This window comes from Perognathus longimembris, chromosome 11, assembly GCF_023159225.1.
Source record: "Perognathus longimembris pacificus isolate PPM17 chromosome 11, ASM2315922v1, whole genome shotgun sequence".
Classification (NCBI taxonomy): Eukaryota; Metazoa; Chordata; class Mammalia; order Rodentia; family Heteromyidae; genus Perognathus; species Perognathus longimembris.
The window spans coordinates 7,281,129-7,301,978 of NC_063171.1; the positions used below are offsets into that span (position 1 = coordinate 7,281,129).

Here is a 20,850-nt window from a genome sequence, read left to right on the forward strand (position 1 = left end):
CAATTTCAGCACAGAACAGGAATCTGGTCCCAGGTTTTAGATTCTGTAGTTCTGTGGAGTTGATGATTCCTACTGTGATGCCAAAGGTGGTCAAGAGACACACTGTAGTACAACTGGCCTTGTTCTAGGTGCCACAGAGACTCTGGGGTTAGGTGCCCCTCACTTTGTGGCTTGTCACAAGGATCAAGTACTGACTTATGGTAGACAGAGTTAGATTTGACATTTTGACAGGATCCTCAGGTGATATACATACATGCAAAAATTTGGAAGGCAATTCTGTAGTAGGTCTCCAAAATATGACTTTGGGAAATAGAAACAAGGTGTGGTATTCAGTATATTTCTTACATTTATAAACAATTGATAAAATAATATTTTAAAACTTACAAATCACAGTAAAATACTCAAGACTCCCAGTATTACCACTGGTTGGGTTGGTTAAGTTCAGTTTTAGTTTCCCCATCAGGAAAACTGTTGGAATAGGTGAGCATGATGTTTCTGAGTTCTGCAAATTAGTTTCACAATGGCCCAGAACTGGGAGAAACTAATTTTAGGCAGTGGGTAGAGACATAATGAATAAGCCACTTGCCTTTCCACACTGCAGCCCTCAGAGTCAGCTGTTAGCTGATTGCCTGCCACTGATACTGGGGCCTTGACTTTATCTCTAGGACTTGTCTGTCCTGTGGCTGGCTGGGCAGTGTCCGGGAGGAAATGCAGGGCATCAGACTTGCAGCCTTCCTCTTTGTCACATTAGCCTTGGAGCTGACAACCAGAAGAACAATTATTTCTGTACCTACTTCAACAACCTTGAATTCTTTGCTTTCTTTTCTGTTTTCCATTTTGTCTCTGAGGAAAAAACTGTTGAGCTGTAATTTGATTGTCATAACTGAAGACAATGAGTTATTATTTTTTTATTATCCCATGAAAACACTTTCTCTTCGTGTCTTTGAAAGATAACAACATATGGAGTCTTCAGGGCTCAGATTCCTTAGGAATAAACAAATCCCCTCTCACCTTTGCTTCCTTGAAGCAAAATGACTGTTAGATTTACTGTGTCATGTTTCAGCTTCACTCCCCCCCTCCCCCTCCATACTACATGTACTTACACATTATGCATCTTCCTTCTTTTCCACTCCTCTTAAAAATGGTTCATGTCTCCTCTATCACACCAGTCCCCTGGCAGCTTGTGATTGGCTAAAGCATAAGCCAATGGTCATATGTAACGTATAAGCCAATGGTCTTATGCAATGTCCTGCTTTATGCTTTTGTCCTGGTGTTGCTTCAAGAGTGGTATAAAACCTAGAAGTGGAGCAGCAGAGTCACAGTGAGAGGATGGGAAACTATCTCCTGAGAGATCTCAGGTAAGTCCTGACTGAATGCTTCCTTCCTTGGAAGAAAGCTGAGAATGAAAAGTCTATTGTTTGTATTTGTAGCATGAGTGGACTTTAAGAAGGGTGAATCTGAGGATGGTATCCTTAAGAGGGGCTGTGGGTCAAGGGATACAGTGCTAGTCTTGAGCAGAATGAGACTTAGGGACTGTGCCCAGGAACTGAGTTCAAGCCCCAAGACTGGCCCAAAATATCTTTAAGTACTGGTATACAGGAGTTTCAATTCAGCATGTCAGTTTATGAGTGTAATCCCTTCCATCATTCTCCCTCATCTCTCCTTTATTTTATCTGAAGTTTGAATTTAACTATGAATTCTGTATCTATTTTTTAAGATCTAGACCTTGTCACTTGGCTCTTTCTGCTCTTCTCTTTCTGTTCTCTGGGGATACAGGACTTAACTAACCTATCCATTGGCTTCATGGGATGAACATGAGCATGGCAGTTCCTGAAAAGCAAGTTCACAAAATAATGTGCTTTTGGTCTCTCAGTAATGCTTTTCAGTTCTTCAGTCTTCAAATGACTTACAAACTGTAGAAAATACAATTTAGAATTAAACATTTGGCTTTATAGCATCAACTCCCTCTTGCCCCCTGACAATGCCCCATGACTGGATTGATTTGCCCAAGAAAAAGCCCAAATTACACCAACCTTGTGTTCCAATGGTGCTAACACCAATGCAGATTTTTGGATTTTAAGATTTCTTTTTTTTCCATTTGTATTTGTAGCATGAGCGGGCTTTAAGAAGGCTGAATCTGAGGAGGATATCCTTAAGATGGGCTGTGGTTCAAGGGATAAAGTGCTAGCCTTGAGCAGAAAGAGACTTAGGGACTGTGCCCAGGACCTGAGTTCAAGCCCCAGGGCTGGCCAAAAATATCTTTAAGTAGTGGTATAAAGGGGATCCAAATAGGGAAAGATGAAGTAAAACTCTCTCTCTCTCTTTCTCTTTTTAAAGATGAGTCACAAGTCTTGTGTCAAAGATTTTTCAGATTTTAATCTTCAGTCACTTTGTCCCAGAGTTGTCATGAGAGAACGTTAAATATCAAGTATCATAATGGTGACAAGCATTTAGTGTAGTTGGATAAATCCTCAAATAATTCCAAAAATAAGGCATTATTAACCCTCTGCTGCTGTCACAATCCTCGAGACTATATGATTCAAGAAAGATTTTTTTTTTTACTGTAGTTCTAGAGTTTGAAAACTCCAAGGTTGAGGAGCCTACATCTGGAAAGGGCCTTCTTGCTCTATCATCTCAGGCATAAGAAAAAAAGAAGGGGGCTGTATTTATCTTCTATCAGAATTGTACTATCTGCAATTCTGACTAACCCACCTTTACAATGATGTCATTAACCTATCCATCCACATGTACAAGCCCTCACGTCCTGTCACCTCTTAAATTCTCCACTGTGCTGCACTGTTAAATTGAGGACTGAGTTTCCAATATATGAGAGACACATTAAAATATAGTATCTAAGTTATTTTTTAAAAGTACACTATATGATTTAGACAGGTTTTAGGCCACAGAGAAATTGAGTGGCTGGTACAAATTTTTCACATACCTTCATTATTGCTCCATACTTGCGAAGGCTTCATTATCAACATCCCTCACCAGAGGGGTACTTGGGTTGTAGCTGATCTACCTATGTTAAACATTCATTATTATCATTATTATCCCTCAAAGTATATAGTTTATTCTCTTGATATATCTTCTATGGATTGGGGCTAATATGTATATATTATCATAGAGTATTTTCACTGTTATTAAAATATGTTGTAGTCCATCTATTCATCCCTACCTCTGCTCAAGCCATTGATAATTTACTGTCTCTTTAATTTTACTTTCTGTAGAATGTCATATAGTTATAATCATACAGTAGATAGAATGTTTGGTTGTTTTCTTTCACTTGGTAATATGCATTCATGTAAGAAAGTTATAGAGGTGGTCTTTATAACTAAAGTTATAGATGTGGTCTTGAAATTAACCCAAAGTTCATAGGAGATCTCTGATTATTTTTCCTTGAAGACAGTGGATTTATGTTGTATTTCAGACCTCTGGAACAGGGGAACCTGCTTGTAGTGAAAAATGCGGAATGCTGATTGTTTAGCTGTAGTGCGAAAACACTAAGCAGAAAGTAGTAAAGATTTTTCTTTTGCAAACCTATAGCTGGTACATGAATTACATATAGAATACAAGGGGTTTTTTCACTATTGCTCTCTGCTCACCTACAGTAAGTGAAATGTGGATATACCATGCAAACAAACCTTAACCAACTAAAAATAAGGCAACAATTTCTTAGCAGTGAGCAAAGGCTACTGAATTATCAACTAACAGGTTTTAAATTGTCTTTAGTATCTGTTCATGTTTATATGACATTAATTTTTCAAAAGTTAGAATTTAGTGTATGGAAATATACTGAATACAATTAATATGTAAAATCAATATATGTTAGTAATAAGATAGCAATTTAGAGTAAGATTAATGATAAGAATGTATACTGCCATTGATAGAATCATATTCTGCCCAGATTTCTTTAGACAACAAGCATTTAGAATTTTTTTTTAAAAGAAATTCACGGGGCTGGGGATATAGTCTAGTGGCAAGAGTGCCTGATTCGGATACACGAGGCCCTAGGTTTGATTCCCCAGCACCACATATACAGAAAACGGCCAGAAGCAGCGCTGTGGCTCAAGTGGCAGAGTGCTAGCCTTGAGCGGGAAGAAATCAGGGACAGTGCTCAGGCCCTGAGTCCAAGGCCCAGGACTGGCCAAAAAAAAAAAAAAAAAAAAAGAAATTCACGAAGCTGGGGGTATGGCTAAGTAGTGGAGCATTGCTTGGCCCTAGGTTCAATAACCAGCATAGAAAAAATTAATTTAATGTCCATCCTTGTTCATATGAAAACTTCCTAGAAAAATAATCCATTTACTCATTCACTTACTCAATCAGGAGTAAAGCAATCTTAGGAAGCATGATGGCTTCCCACAAATAAGGCTGTATGTCTGTTACTATTTTCTTGGAGAAAGATACTAAACCAAGGTAAAGAAAAGGAAAATGATTCCTAAGAATCTGCGCAGTGCTTCGTCATTTGGCTGCTAGTTTAAAGAGTCTGCTGCAAATTAAGGTCTACGTATATATCTACATTGGAGCAACTGAAGTCATGAAGGGAATGGAGACATGGACTTTCTGCATATTATGGAGCCTCTTCTATTTGTTTTAGTAAATAACTAAGCAAGAGTGGTATTTTACCTTTTTAATGTTTTACAAAAAGACTGGACAAAAATGAAACCAGGCATAGTGACACACGCTGATAATTTCAGAATTTGGGAGGTGGAGGCAGGAGGATGTCAAGTTTGAGGTAAACCTGTGAGATACTGCCTTGAAAAACAGAGCGTCAGAGAGAGAAAGAGAGATAGAGATAGAGATAGAGGATAGAGAAAGAGAGCAAAAGAGCGAGAGCCTGAGGGAGAGAGAGCGGGGAGGGAGGGAGAGAGAGAGAGAGAGAGAGAGAGAGAGAGAGAGACAGAGGGAGGGAGGAAGGGAGGGAGGAAGGGAGGGAGGGAGGGAGGGAGGGAGGGAGGGAGGGAGGGAAGAAGGGAGGGAAGAAGGGAGGGAGACCGAACTACGTTCACTCTGTGGACCTGCCGCCATTTTGTTTATCTCCTTTGTAGAATACCTGTAAAGAGACAGTGTATTACCAATTGAATCTTGACAAGATTATAAATATAAACACATGGAAGGGAATATTCTGAGTTAATATATTTGTATAACAACTTTTTATTCTGAGATACCTATTTATATTTACATACACTCATCATATTTAGTAGTTATAATATTTTAGAATTATTTTATATCTTTAGCTTTTGTTTTTATTTAGTTTTATTAGGGGGTGAGAGTGGATCAATTCCTTTTATTAATTTTTGTTGTTGCATTTATTTCTACCAACAACTGTTTCTTTTCTTTTTCCACTTTTTCTAGAGAAATGCTTACTCTGCTATTAATTTTTGTTGCCTATGAACATAGTTTAGAAAACCATTTCCTTCTCTTTGAACATTACCCTTCAAATAGTCTTGTATATCCTTCATTATTATTTTACTACATGTTTTCAGAAAGCTCCTTTATGATTTTTTTTTTTTTTTTTTTTGGCTAGTCCTGGGGCTTGGACTCAGGGCCTGAGCACTGTCCCTGGCTTTTTTTTTGCTCAAGGCTAGCACTCTGTCACTTGAGCCACAGCGCCACTTCTGGCCGTTTTCTGTATATGTGGTGCTGGGGAATCGAACCCAGGGCCTCATGTATACAAGGCAAGCACTCTTGCCACTAGGCCATATCCCCAGCCTTCCTTTATGATTTTTTAAAACATAGGGTTACTTAGTGTATTATTTTGATGGAGACATGCATAATTTTAGTAATAAATTTACCAGTTTTTCTTTTTCTGCCAGTCCTGGGGCTTGAACTCAGGGCCTGGACACTGTCATTGAGCTTCTTTTGTTCAAAGCTAGCACTCTACCACTTGAACCACAGCACCACTTCTGGTCTTTTCTGTTTATGGAATCAAATCCAGGGTTTCATGAATGCTACGCAAGCACTATACTGCTAAGCCACATTCCCAGACCTACTATTGATTTTTAATTTTACTTCTTCATAGTTAGAAAAATAATGTTAAAATTTGGGAAAGCTATTTATCTAAAGTTCATTTGTGCAACATAAAGCCGTAAGTTAAGTACTTGAAATATTAAGAAAAAAACCCAGAAAATGTGAAATAATTTCTGTAATCTTAATATTTTCCCTGATATACTTTAAATGTTAATATTTATTCTAAAATGATAGATTATTGTTTTATTGATTCAGTTAACAATTATTTACATTGTTTATGAACCAACATTATCTGAAGTCTTTTTGGGTGGTAGAATTTAGTGTGCAGTTACATTCAGTAATATTGCTAAAATGGAATTGTAGTTAGGTCCCCATTAATGTGAAATGCTGTCTTGTTCTGTTTTAAATATTAGAACACAAAATTCTTTGAATGGAGAGTTAATGAATCGTTAGTAATCTCAAAGAAAATTATTTTACAATATTCTTTATTGATTGGTTTAAGGATACAAACATCATGAGAAATGGGACTACAGAAAATGGAAAAAACAAATGCAGGGACACACAAATGTTTGCCATATTTACAGGGAACACTATTAACATAGTTATTACATCCATAGTTGATTATGATTGTGAGTATCCTACAAAGATTTTGTCCATCAGAATTCATCCTATAAAAAGAAAGGGGTCTCTTTCTTTGGGAAGAGGTAACAAGTTGGATAAGAAATGTACTCTTTGCCTTATATATTAAACTGTAACCCCTCAGTACTTCACTTTGACAATAAAGAAAAATGAGAAAGAGGTCTCTATAAATCTAATTTACTTTGTATTCAACAATTCTGCTTTTTGTTTAGTGACTTGTCAGCATCTCAGTATATTTCCTGAGCACATGCCAATATTCAGAGAAGACATTTTCTGAAAATTGATCAACACTGTGTGGTCATGATGTAAAATGCCTTATAACTGGGATACAGTACAATTTGAAGGGGAGAGAAGTCTGGCAAAAAGAAAATGTAATGGTTGTTGCAACTGGGAAAGGAGTGTGTGTACGCTAGTTGACATTCTAACTTGTAACTTCTTTTTCCTATGTGTTTCCATGTAGTTGCCTGGGAAAGAATAAAAGGAGGATCAGGAAGGAAAATCTAGGTGTGAAAAGTAAACGGTAAGAGTTGAACCTTTTTCCTTTTAGATTTAATTCCAATTTCTGTCTTTAAGCATGGAGACATGTTAGAGCCCAATGATTAGTTCTTGAGGGACTACCTTTATGACTTGGCAGCAGGCTGGATGATAACAGAATCTTAACAGGAGAGAGAGTATCTGCACACATCCTTTGCTTCTAGTTGATTATCTAAAGCAAGAATAGGAAAGGACAGCTGAATTAAAAATTGTTCACTACTGGCTATGGCCACACTTTCAAACGATTCTCCATAGTGTAGCCAAAATAATCACTGGAAAATATATATGTCTAATTGTAAGCTTGCTTGCTGCCATTTTATTGTTTTCTATTGCTTCTGGAATAAAGTCAAAACTCATCACCAAATCTACTACTTTACAGGAATTGGTTCTTGTACAACTCGTAAATCTCACTCTTCAGTCTCTAAACAAATCTACTTTTTTCCTAGTCTCTACTTTCATGGTCTTTAAAGCCACCATGTTTTTGGATCACTTAGGTGATCTTAGGCCTTGGTACTTATTACTACTTTTGGCTGCACAGTACTTTTCCTTAAACACTGTTGTTCATGCTTGAACTGACTGACATTATCTCCTCTTGGCAAAACTGGCTTGGGTTTTTTAACCCCCTTCGTAGAACTTGCTCATTGATGATAATATTAATAAAACAATAGTGTACTCATGGTTATTTCTGAAGGCTATGAATTACCTAAGCGCATTTTCTGGGGGAAACCTTGGTACTTTTCTCCTCCTCCTCCTCCTCCTCCTCCTCCTCCTCCTCCTCCTCCTCCTCCTCCTCCTCCTCCTCCTCCTCCTCCTCCTCCTCCTTCTTCCTCCTCCTCCTCCTCCTCCTCCTCCTCTTCCTCCTTTTCGTCCTCCTTCTTCTCCTTCTTTCTCTTCTTCCTCTTCTCCTCCTTCTTCTCTTCCTCCTCCTTCTCCTCCCCTCTTTGCAATAGGGGTATTTTCTATTATAAGTTATTATATGTTAGCTTGACAGCCTTTATGATGTTATTGACAGTTCTTATACCTAAAGATATGTTATTTTGTGCTAATGTCTGTATCAGAATTCTTTTATCTAAGATCAGAGATTAATATCTTTCATTTATTCAATAAATGTGGCATACAGGTAATACATTAAAAGACATATATTATAATCAGTGGAAGCTTTAATCACTTAAAAAAAACAGCCCAAAACAGAATGAAAACAATGGATGGAAAAAATGAAATACAGGAAATCAAGAAAATGACAGGGAATACAACACATCTCTCTATAATAATTCAAATATTAATGGACTCAATTGTCTAATCAAATGAAGAATAGCAGATTGGATAAAAAATAAGATCCATCCATTATTTGTGTTCTGTTTTGGGATTTCTTGACTATGGAATACAGCATATTTGCATTCCGTAGTTATCTGCCGTATTGTTGTGGCCTGGATCTCTAGTTGCAACTCCATGTTATTTCAGCTTCTTATACTCACTTTCTGAGCACATGGTCTTAAAGCATGGTGCAAGTTGCTAGCATGCATCTGTTGCACAATTCTTTTTTTTTTTTTTGGCCAGTCCTGGGCCTTGGACTCAGGGCCTGAGCACTGACCCTGGCTTCTTCCCGCTCAAGGCTAGCACTCTGCCACTTGAGCCACAGCGCCGCTTCTGGTCGTTTTCTGTATATGTGGTGCTGGGGAATCGAACCTAGGGCCTCGTGTATCCGAGGCAGGCACTCTTGCCACTAGGCTATATCCCCAGCCCTGTTGCACAATTCTTGTTTTTTTTGTTTTTTTTTTTGGCCAGTCCTGGGCCTTGGACTCAGGGCCTGAGCACTGTCCCTGGCTTCTTCCCGCTCAAGGCTAGCACTCTGCCACTTGAGCCACAGCGCCACTTCTGGCCGTTTTCTGTATATGTGGTGCTGGGGAATCGAACCTAGGGCCTCGTGTATCCGAGGCAGGCATTCTTGCCACTAGGCTATATCCCCAGCCCCACAATTCTTAAAAGACATTCTATGGGGAAAAAAAAGAAAGTAAAAATAGCAGATCTCAATATTTGGCCCAGATTAGAGCAACAGAAATTCCTGCTCTGTTTGTTTATCATGGGCTTTTTGTATCTTTTTTAAATACTTATTTAGTGTCAAAGTGATGTACAGATAGGTTACAGTTTCATATGTTAGGCCTTGGGTACATTTCTTGTACTGTTTGTTACCTCCTCCCTCATTCCCCCTCCCTCCTCCCCCTTTCCCTCTCCCCCCTTGGGTTGTTCAGTTGGTTTACACCAAATGGTTTTGCAAGTATTGCTTTTGTAGTCGTTTGTCTTTTTATCCTTTGTCTCTCGATTTTGATATTCTCTTTCACTTCCTTAGTTCTAATACCAGTATATACAGTATCCAGGGTACTCAGATGAGGTACAGTGATAACACGGGTACAACCACAGGAAGGGGATACAAAAGGATCATCCACAAAAGAAGCTACAGTTTCACATGGCATGTTGAAAGTAATTACAACAGTGATAAAACACTCATTTCCATAACCTGGAGTTCATTTCACTTAGCATCATCTTATGCTTTCATAGGGGCATAGCTATTGGGCTCTTGTGATGCTCTGCTGTGACTAGCCTAAACCTGTGCTAATTATTCCCTATGAGGGAAACCATACAGTCCATGTTTCTTTGGGTCTGGCTCACTTCACTTAGTATAATTTTCTTTTAATCTGCTTCCTAATCTTTCATCTCAAGGTCTTGGTTTATTCCTCTGAAATGGCCCTTCTTCTATGTGGTGTGAAGGGGGCTGAGATGAACGGCCTCTGTCTTTTATCTGAGTGATGTGAAATGATGTTGGCAAGCATCAGATATCTCAGTAATGTTTTATGTTGACATTCTCTTGACAAAGGTTGACTTGTAATATCCACCCTTGGGGACAGTGGCTTGTCCTATGGTCCTTTGCAGCCTTGGAGTGGAAAAAACAAGCTTATACTTTCAGACTGATTGCTTCTTTATATTACTGGTTTTTTTTTTTTTTTTGCCAGTCCTGGGCCTTGGACTCAGGGCCTGAGCACTGTCCCTGGCTTCTTCCCGCTCAAGGCTAGCACTCTGCCACTTGAGCCACAGCGCCGCTTCTGGCCGTTTTCTGCATATGTGGTGCTGGGGAATCGAACCTAGGGCCTCGTGTATCCGAGGCAGGCACTCTTGCCACTAGGCTATATCCCCAGCCCTTATATTACTGTTTAAATTAGACATGTAAATTAGGCATTTAGATTAGGGATAAACTAGGAATTCAATTGAAGTATCTGTTTGATGTCTAAAGAATAACCTGAGCTGTAGCTGTAGCTCAGTGGTCAGCCTTTTGTCTAACATGTGTGGGACTTGTAGTTTCATCTTCAGCATTGGAAATAAATATTTAAAATTCGAGTGAGATCTGTACTAGATATTGTTTAATTCCTTCTTGCTAAAGGAACCGAACCATTATTTTCAAACAACAGCAAGACTTTATTACAAAAAGACAATGATGAAATGAAATATTAAATGTTTTTAAGATATTGTCATCTAAGACATTTATTGAGTGAAACTCAGGGAGTTTCAATCAGCAGCTTCATGGGGAGATTTCAACTGTATGACTATCAGGCAATTATAGTCAGATATAAGTGTCTTACATGGATTAGGAGTGTAGTTAGCTTTTCTAGCTAATTTCATTGAATGATGTTCTTGGAATAATATTACATTCTCCACATCTCCTTGGTAACTTTTGGTTACTCTATTTTGGTTGAATACTAGTTACTTAACCCATAACTTTAAATGCAGTTATATTAAAGATAGTATGACCTCTTTCAACTCATTAACCTTTAAAAATTTAGGTTTGTGGAGATATGACAAAATAGAATTCAGCCTCTTTATATACAAAAATCAGTAAGCTTAGAAGAATGTACAGTTTGTAACCACTATCATAATCAAGATACAGAATTTTCCATCACCCTTCCCCAACCCTCCGGATTTGGTTACCAGTGATATAGTATTTGTTTTGAATTTCTCAAGATGCCTATTATCATTGTGTTTAAAATCCCTACTGAATTCTCAATTTTCTTTAGTTTTTGCCTAATTTCTGCTATCCTAATTATTTTGAATATTAAACAATTTCTTTCTTCTTAATTTTTCTTGTTTAGAAATGAGATCATGAAGGAATATGGTCCTGCTGTATCATCCCTGCATAATATCTGTGCAGCATGATCTCACTCACATAAGAAAAAATTGATCTCATGGATGTAGAAGTTATCTTTAATGACAGTGTTGCATAGTGTGCTTTCCCCTGTGCAATCAGTTTTCAGATTCATGCCTTTGTTTCAGAACTTTCATCTCCCCTCATCTTTGAATACTTTAGTTTCATTTCATCTCTGGGAATAAAATGTATGTGTGTGTTTGACCTTATTGTTTATCATTATCTTTTATCTAACCAGTCTAGTTTTTAGTTATCATTAATTTTATTTTGTTGTTTATTTAAAAATTATGGGAGGGGGGTATCAGGGACAAGATAACAAACAGTACAAGAAATGTATCCAATGCCTAACGTATGAAACTGTAACCTCTCTGTACATGTTTGATAATAAAAATTTGAAAAAAAGATTCCAAGGGAAAAAATTGTTTGTTTATTTTTATTGTAAAGGTGATGCAGAGAGGGGTTACAGTTACATAAGTCAGGTAATGAATACATTTCTTTTGATCAATGTCATTTCTCCCATCATTTTCTCTGTTTTTTTTTCTCCTGACCACCCTCCCCCACAAGTTGTATAGTTCATTTTCACCATAGTGTCTAGTGAATATCACTGCTGAATTGGTTCACCCTTTCTATCATCACTTCTGTGTTTCCCTTTACCCTCCCCCAAACATGTAACAGACAACCAGTACAGAAAACATAAGCAATGACAAAGGAGAAAAAAACCCAACAAACCCAATATCAAAACAAAAAGCAAAAGGGGAAAAAAATCCCTCTTGTTTCCATTTCTTTCTCTTTTTGTTTATTTTATTGCAAAGGTGATATACAGAGGGGTTACAATTACATAAGTCAAGTATCGAATACATTTCTTTTGAATTGTGTTACCTCCTCCATTCCCTCATTTTCTCACAGTTTTTTTTCCCCCTCCTGACTTTCCTCCCCATTGAGTTGTAAAGGTAATTTCCAACATAGTATCTAGTGAGTATCACTTTTGTCTTAGCTCATCCTTTGTCTCACCATTTCTGTCCTTCCCCTTCCCCTTTCCAAATCAGTTAAACTTACATACAAGACAAAAGGCACAGAAATCAAATACAGTGACAAAAGGGAAAAAGAAAAGAAAAGAAAAGAAGGAACAGCAAAAAGTAAAAGAAAAAACCTCTTGTTTCCACTTCCTGGAGTTCATTTCAATAATCATCATTTATGTAATCATATACACATACCTATTGAGCCCTTGTGATCCTCTTCTAAGATTATCCTCCTTTGTTCTCATGGTGTGAATCTTTAGACTGCTGTTTAATTAATCATGTGCAAGTGTAATTATTTGTCTTTTACTACCTATTGGGTTTCTAGGCACATTCTAATTATTACCAATGAGGGAAACCATGCAGCCTATGTTTCTTTGGATTGGACTTCCTTCCTTAAGTATAATTTTTTCCAAGTCTTTCCATTTCCTTATGAATGGGGCATTGCCATTCTTTCTGATGGAAGTATAAAACTCCATTGTGTGTTTATGTGTGTATATGTATATATATATGTGTGTGTGTATATATATTACATATATATGTATATATACATATATACATACAAGACATATATATACATACATATAAGACAAAAGGCACAGAGATCACATATAAATGTATGTATAGATATATGCATATACATGCATATATGTGTATGTATACATATACATATATACATTTATGTATATATTACATTTTCTTGATCCATTCATCTACTGAGGGGCATTTGGGTTAATTCTATGTCTTAGCTATAGTAAACAATGCTGCAATGAACATGGTTGTGCTGGTAGTTTCAGTGTGGCCTTGTTTATAGTCCATTGGATAAATGCCCAGAAGTGGAATTGCTGGCTCATGGGGAAGCTCTGTGTTTAGTTTTTTGAGGGACCTCCATACTGCTTTCCAGATTTGTGGTTGAACAAGTTTACATTCCTACCAACAGTGTAATAGAGTTTCCTTTTGGCCATTTCCCCTCAAGCATCTATTATTGCTAGTTTTCTTAACAATAACCATTCTAAGGGATGAGGTGGAATCTCAATGTTGTTTTGACTTTCATTTCTTTTATGGTCAGATAATGGCCATCATTCATTTGAATTGCAAGCATGTGACCTCTTTTGAGTAGAACTGACCTTGTCCTCTGATTTTTTTTATTGTTGTTTTCATTTCTTGAGATATTTCCCAATTCCCTTCCATTGTTTTCTTGATTTAGATGAGATTGAATGTATTCAGAGTGGTATGGCTATATATTTTCCTGATTTCAGCCAGCTCACTCTTCTCTATTTATTGTCATTTTGTTAGCAATAATTATTTAAAATAATAATGAATAGAAATTATATCTATTAGTATTATCTAATGTGAAATAGATACATTATCTAACAAAGAATATATCAAGAATTTAAACTATTAATATACTAATAAATATCACTTCATTTCTTGTTTTTCCTTTTTTGTTATCTGGCTCATCTTTTGTAATTTAGCGCTTAGAACTTTGAAAGGAAGAGGATTATTTATAACGTAATTGTGGCATATGTTGTTTGTGCATATGCGCATTTGCATGTGTGTTTGTATATATGTTTGCCTGGGTGAAGGGAAGCGGTATCTTCTGTGTACAGACAGTTCTAAAGGAGAGCAGGCCTTTACCAATTGTTTCCATGGAGCCATGCTGGCTCTATAATTTTTCTTGTATTAGCAAACTGGGAGAAATAAAAAGTGATGTGTTAGAACAGATTACTGGTTTATACCTGTAACCCCTGCCCTAGGAAAGCTGAGGCAGGAAGATCATGAACTTGTGGCCAGCCTAGACTATTTAGTTACCATATCTCAAATAAATAAACACATGCATAAATATTAAAGAACAGAAGAGAAATAAATTGGCTTTCATCCCTCTCCCTTGAATTGTCCTGAACATGGTTCTATTTTACATGTTTTAGCATGTGTGGTCTGGCAATTCCTTGCCCTCATCCTAAACAGAGTTTTATTCTCTGCTTTCATTATTTTCCTTATTACATTTCACCTTGCATTACTACTTTGCAGTGACCTTTGATGAAGGGCAACCAAAGGCTTCTTTGAAGTGCAAAACACTGGGCTTTGGTGAATCTGGGTATCTCATGTTATTATCTCTTTCCTTGTAGGCAGGAAATGACCACATTTGAAGGAGAAACTCAAGACCAAGATAAGAAAAGTACGTTACTGCTTCTTCACAATTTTTTATGTTAGGGAAGTTACCAGACATCATCTTCATATTATTTTTAAGACTGGAGATGTTTAAACCCTTACTATCACCCCAAAACAATCACATCATTCATTGTACTGTGTAATAATATAATGTTTTTATGGAATTTATGTTGAATAACACTTAAAAACCTTACATGGAAATCATTAACCAAAATCCTGGTGATTCTAACTTATATGGGTGCTTTAAGACAACAAATCAAAGAAAGGTTGGACAAATGGGACTGCATCAAGACAAGATCTTAAAAAAATTTTATTTTGGCAGTACTGTGGTATGAACTCAGGGTCTTGCATTTGCTAGACAAGCTCTGAACCACTTGAAAGATGCTCCAACCATTATGCCACCCATTATTTATTTATTTATTTATTTATTTTTCAAATTTTTATTATCAAACTGATGTACAGAGAGGTTACAGTTTCATATGTTAGGCAATGGATACATTTCTTGTACTGTTTGTTACCTTGTCCCTCATACCCCCCTCCCTCCTCCCCATTTCCCTTCCCCCCTCCCCCCCCCCCGGAGATGTTCAGTTCACTTACACCAAACAGTATTGCAAGTATTGCTTTTGTAGTTGTTTGTCTTTTTTACCCTGTGTCTCTCAAATTTGGTATTCCCTTTCAATTTCCTAGTCCAATACCAGCATACACAGTTTCCAATATACTCAGATAAGATTACAGAGATAGTGTAGGTACAACCACAGGAAGGTGATACAAGAACATCATCAATAATAGAAGCTACAGATACACATGGGATGTTGAAAGTAGTTACAACTGTGATATAACAATTGTTTCCATAACATGGAGTTCATTTCACTTATCATCATCTTATGTGTTCATAAGGGTATAGCTATTGGGCCTTGTGATGCTCTGCTATGACTTGCCTAAACCTGTACTAATTATTCTCAATAAGGGAGACCATAGAGTCCATGTTTCTTTGGGTCTGGCTCACTTCACTTAGTATAATTTTTTCCAAGTCCTTCCATTTCCTTACAATGGGACAATGTCATTCTTTCTGATAGAGGCATAAAATTCCATTGTGTATATGTACCACATTTTCCTGATCCATTCGTCTACTGAGGGGCATCTGGTGCCACCCATTTTTTATAGTACTTTTTTTCAGCTAAGATGTTATGATTTTGCAAAATTTACAAAGCTTTATTGTAAGGTCCACCAGAGGGCTCCATGCAGATGCCCCTTCCCCACCCCCACCCCCACCCCCACCCCCCACAAGTTTCCACTCAGTACTTGCATTAACTAGGTAACTGGTACACCTGGAGGTAGTTACCTCCCCTCCTCCACATCGAATGACTCCACCTGGCCACATCTTTCCGCCCTACCCAGGATAAAGCATGGCCTGACAGTGGTTCAGCCTCTTCTCTTTGGCCATGTGTGGCCACAGGCCAGCATTTGAGATGTGCCCTCAGAGAAGGGGACGTAACTGCCTCCAGGTGTGCCAGTTACCTAAGTAATGCAGGTACTGGGCGGAGACTTTAGGGTTGGTGATGCATCTGCATGCAGTCCTGTGGTGGACTTTACATGTACAAAATTTAGAAATCTAGTTATCTTTCTGGTCATACTTTACTGTCATAGCATGTTGTTACATAACATTTTGTTACCAACTCCAAAGTTTACTTTGTTCAGCAAATTTAGTGTGAATAATTTTTCACTGAGAACATAAAGCCTTGGTATAAGAGGGAAAAATGTGTTTAGACAGATAATGTGTTTAGATAATGTTATTACTATGTTCTATCCTTTCTGTCTTTTCACCCAATCTGTGAAGGTTCAGAAATCTCACATTTCTTTTTTTTTTTTTTTTTAAATCCTCTAGGTAAAGAATTTCCATCTACTTCTACCCAGGTAATTGAAGACCAACAAAATGAAAGCTCAATTTAATTTTTATTATATCTTTCTGGCAAAAGTCAAACTGCAGATGACTTCATTAAGAGTACTACCTGTCACCCTTATGATGCAGAAATCTTCCATATTTTAAATATTTTTTGGTTATTTCAGTTCAGAGAGAAGGAAATACAACTTAAAAATGTTTTAGTGATCTAAATCATTAGAAAGGCATTTGTTATGATACCAGTTCTGATATCTCTTTTTTTGTGCCAGTTTGGGGGCTTAAACTCAGGGCATGGGCATTTCCCTAAGCTTTTCTACTCAAAGCTAGTATTCTGCCACGTGGGCCACAACTCTACTTCTGGGTTTTTGTTTTGCAGATACTGCCTGGGTTGACTTTCAACTGTGATCCTCAGATCTCAGCCTCCAGGGTAGCTAAGATTACAGTTGTGAGGCACTGGCACCTAGCTTAACATTTGTCATTTAAAAACTTAAAGCTATTGTGATAGAGCCATGTAAAAAACTTCTGTTCACCAAAAAATATTAACTTAATTTTTTTTACATTGTCAATCCTCATACCAAAGGATTAGAATTTAGCCTTACAAACACAATAGCAATCAACATTAGAAACAAATTCCTTATAAAACTATAATATAAGGATGGTGAGTTAGTACATATTAATGTTTAATTTTTCCTTTCTTTCATTGTCTGTGCAATTGAAAATATGTTTAGGGATTGAGGCATGGCTCAAGTGGGAAAATCTTGCCTAGCAAGCATGAAGTCCCGAGGGCACACCCCTGTACTATCAAATGTGTGTAAGCTCTAAATTTTATGACAACTATTTTCTCTTATAAAATTTTCTTATATGACTTGATGAATTGCCATTTGGATTTCAATATATGCAATGTAAAGCATACGACTTCTTTTTGGTAAATACTCATAGCAATAATAGCATCTTTCTTTCCTTTTGCATTATCCAAGGTGAGATGAAAATGGAATAAGTATTAGTTTGAGGCATCACATGTGTTACTGTAATGAATTTGCTAAGAGAGTAGCTTTGAGCCATGGCCTCAGAATGTCCAAGGTACAGAAGCTGTCAGATGTGCAAAGGCAAATAGAAAGAAGGGGCAGGACACAGAGCTCAAGTGTAATGGGTGATCTCAAGTCCTAGACTTCTCTTCTCCTTATGCTTGGCAGGACAATGAGAACAGCAGTGGTTGTGAAGAAGTGTGCTACACCACCATTAATCACAAGGTCCTTCGAAGGCCCTCCCTGAATTCCAATGATAATGGATATGAGAATATTGACTCTGGTACAAGGACAGTGAGACCCTGTAGAGCAGAGTCAGAAACAGAATATGCCTTACTGAGGACTTCGGTTATTTGCCCTTCTTCCTTGACCCCTGAACATGACTATGAATTTGTGCTTCCAAAATAAAATCTTCAACAACAACATCATCCTCAAGAAATGGAGAAGAGACACAACAGCAGGTTTTGTGAGAAGTCTTAATCTTAGTAGTTCAAAAAACACACATTCTGGCCATAGTTTAGAAATGATACTATTTTGCTGGCTTGGGCAACATGAGGGAAATCTTCATGATCGGAGTGAAGCCATCTACACTGACCTAATGACAGAGAGTATTCTGCTTGTTTGTGCTTGTGTGGCTTGAGGGCATAGAAATAATGACAAATTTCCCAGAACAACCATGATAAACAGTTGTGCATCCTACAATATTTTCCTTCTTCTTGCCAAATTTCAAGTACCAATATATCCACTTCCAAGGATCACTTTTATTTTGAGGTATAATCTAGTTAGTCAACTTTTAAAATATAAGACTAATGAACAGATATTTTATAAACCTGATATTTATTTAAATTTTGTCTTTTCTTTGTACTGGATAATTTTTCATATTATTTTGTGATAATAGTTCAAGAATTAGTGGCTATTTTACACTGGACTTTGTGAGAAGTAGAACTGAAAATGTCTTAGAAAAAAGATGAAATGTTTCAGACAGTTTTCTATCATTGTCTTTTCTGTTCAATTGTAAGTTGGAGGATTCTGTTTCAAGCTTAGTAAAATTAAAAAGAAAAAAAAAACTCTTGTGCTTATAGTTTCTTTTACAATATACTAGTTAACTTGCAAATGAATACTTCTTCTGAAGTAATATAAACAATATTTGGTCTTAAAATCTCAAGAAATTGGTCAATGATGCATTTATATTTATTTTTCATTTCCAGTGAGTATGTGTGTGTGTGCGTGTGTGTGTGTGTGTGTGTGTGTGTGTGTGTGTGTGTGTGTGTGTGTGGTGTGATGTGATGTGTGCAGGGTCCTGGGGCTTTAAACTCAGGACCTGGGCATACTTTCCCCATGCTTATTTGCTTATGGATAGTGTTCTGCTATTTGAATCACAGCTTTACTTCCAGATTTTTGGAGGTTAGTTGGACTTTCCTACCAGTGCTGGCTTTGAACTATAATCCTCAGATCTCACCCTCCTGAGTAGTTAGAGTTATAGGCATGAGTGACCAGCACATGACTGTAGTTAACTTTTCTCTAAAAGTTATATATAATGTTGGTTGGGGCTATCTTATTTTAAAAATTATTAATTTTCTTTTAACTGATTATACAAACAGGTTACCATTCAACATGTCAGCTTACAAGTACAATGCATATTGATCAATATCAACCCTTTCATCATTTTCTCCCATCCCTTCTAATCCTAACTCTTTCCTCAGCTGAATATTACAACCTATCCTATTTTTAACTTTAATTTTTTAATTGTAAAAATAGGTTTATTTGGGAGTACTGGGAAATTGAACCCAAGGCCTTGAGCATTTTAGGCAAGCTCTTTACCACTGAGCCACATTTCTCTCTACTAATTTCAGCGTTGTGATTACATTTAATTTGCTTATAATTCAGCTGAACATTGTCTTCCACTTGAATGCATGAGGACCTACTTGGGAACTTCAGATTTTGCATAAAGATTAATTGGTGCTAAAGACCTTTGAGAATCAATGGATTCAGAAGTATTTTACCCAAGCTCTTCTCTGATGCAAAGCAGAAAATTCTGAAAAGAAGATGCAAAGGGCAAAGTTGCACTTCCACAAGCTCTACTAGGAAGAGTTTCAAGGCTATGAAGATGAAAAGATCATTCAGATCCAGATAGAAGAAGGGTATCACATATTTTGTCTCTCCTTTGTTTTACAAAAATCCTATTATCTTTGCTAAGCAAATAAATTTGTCATCCCTGATTTCTCCTGCCCTGCAGACTCAGCAAGCTTAGGTACAGCTGTTATTAGTTCCCATGAGAATAAACTTAGCAAAACTTAATTATATATACTATATATATAAGTAATTTTTATTGTCCTTGAATAGTTGTACAAATGGGTTTCTGTTCAGTATGTCAGTTTGTGAGTACAATGCATCTTGATTAATATCACCTCTTTCAGCATTCTCCCCTATCTCTCCACCCCTCCAATCTCTTGAATTTCTCTAGTTCCATTTTCACATTTAACTTTCATTTTCCTTTGGATCTTTTAAAAATTAGTTTTAGCCAGGCCCTGGTGGTTAATACATGTAGTCCTAGTTACTCTGGTGGTTAAGATCTAGAGAATTACCATTCAAAAACAGCCTGGATAGAAAAGTTAGTGAGACTATCTCCAAAAGAATCTACCAAAACCTAGCCTAGAGCAGTAGCTACAATGTTAGGGTACCCCCAGCCCAAAATGTTAGCTGAGCAAGCAGTAGGCCCTGAAAACAAACCCCAGGACTGGCTACCTCCCCCAAAGCACCGCACAAAACAAACAAAAACAAAAACATAAAAATTGTACACATTGACAGAGCACCATGATGTTTCAATACATGTAATACTGTGTTAATGTTTAAATCAGTTCAACCTGTATATCTGCTTTAAATATTTATTCTTTATGGTTAAAATCCTAAAAAAATCTCATCTTCTAGCTTTTGGAAGTATACACTATTGTTATCTGTAGTTATCTTGAGTATGTAGTAATAAAATACCATAACTTCTTATTCCTATCTCATTGCAGCTCAGTACCTTTGCTTAATCTTTCCCCCACTCTCCCTTCCTCTACCCTCCATTCTTTGGATAATGGAGATTGGTAACTACCATTGTCCTGAATGTCTCTGACATCAATTTTATTCTTTTTTTTTTGTGGGTGGGGTTGTACTAGAGTTAAAACTCAGGGATTGGTGCTTGGATTAGAATTGTGTTCATACTAGTCTAGCATTCTTACCATTGAGCCATGCTCTCCATCTTTTTTTTTTTTTTTGTATTTAGATCAGGCTTTGCAATTTTTCCTTGGTCAGCCTCAGATTTTAATCCTTCTACTTTTTCCTCCATAGCAGTTGAAATCACAGGCTCAAATCAACACGTCAGTTCATGTCTTATTAATTTAAATTGAATCTTGCTAA

General features: G+C 37.0%; 1 protein-coding gene across 1 annotated transcript; it reads left to right on the top strand.

Moving 5' to 3' along the window:
- Nucleotides 1–1,272: 1,272 nt before the first annotated feature.
- Gcsaml (germinal center associated signaling and motility like) lies at nt 1,273–18,498 on the top strand. Its single transcript, XM_048357302.1, has 5 exons — nt 1,273–1,358; nt 7,070–7,129; nt 14,481–14,530; nt 16,409–16,437; nt 17,617–18,498. The coding sequence occupies exons 1-5, from the start codon at nt 1,330–1,332 to the stop codon at nt 17,854–17,856; spliced, it is 408 nt and encodes a 135-aa protein (XP_048213259.1). The 5' UTR covers nt 1,273–1,329; the 3' UTR covers nt 17,857–18,498.
- The last annotated feature ends 2,352 nt before the right edge of the window (nt 18,499–20,850 follow it).

Coding starts and splice junctions, on each gene's coding strand:
- Gcsaml (XM_048357302.1), top strand. CDS start 1,330: ATGGGAAACTATCTCCTGAGAGATCTCAG. Junction 1,359..7,069: donor TATCTCCTGAGAGATCTCAG/GTAAGTCCTGAC, acceptor GTTTCCATGTAG/TTGCCTGGGAAAGAATAAAA. Junction 7,130..14,480: donor CTAGGTGTGAAAAGTAAACG/GTAAGAGTTGAA, acceptor CTTTCCTTGTAG/GCAGGAAATGACCACATTTG.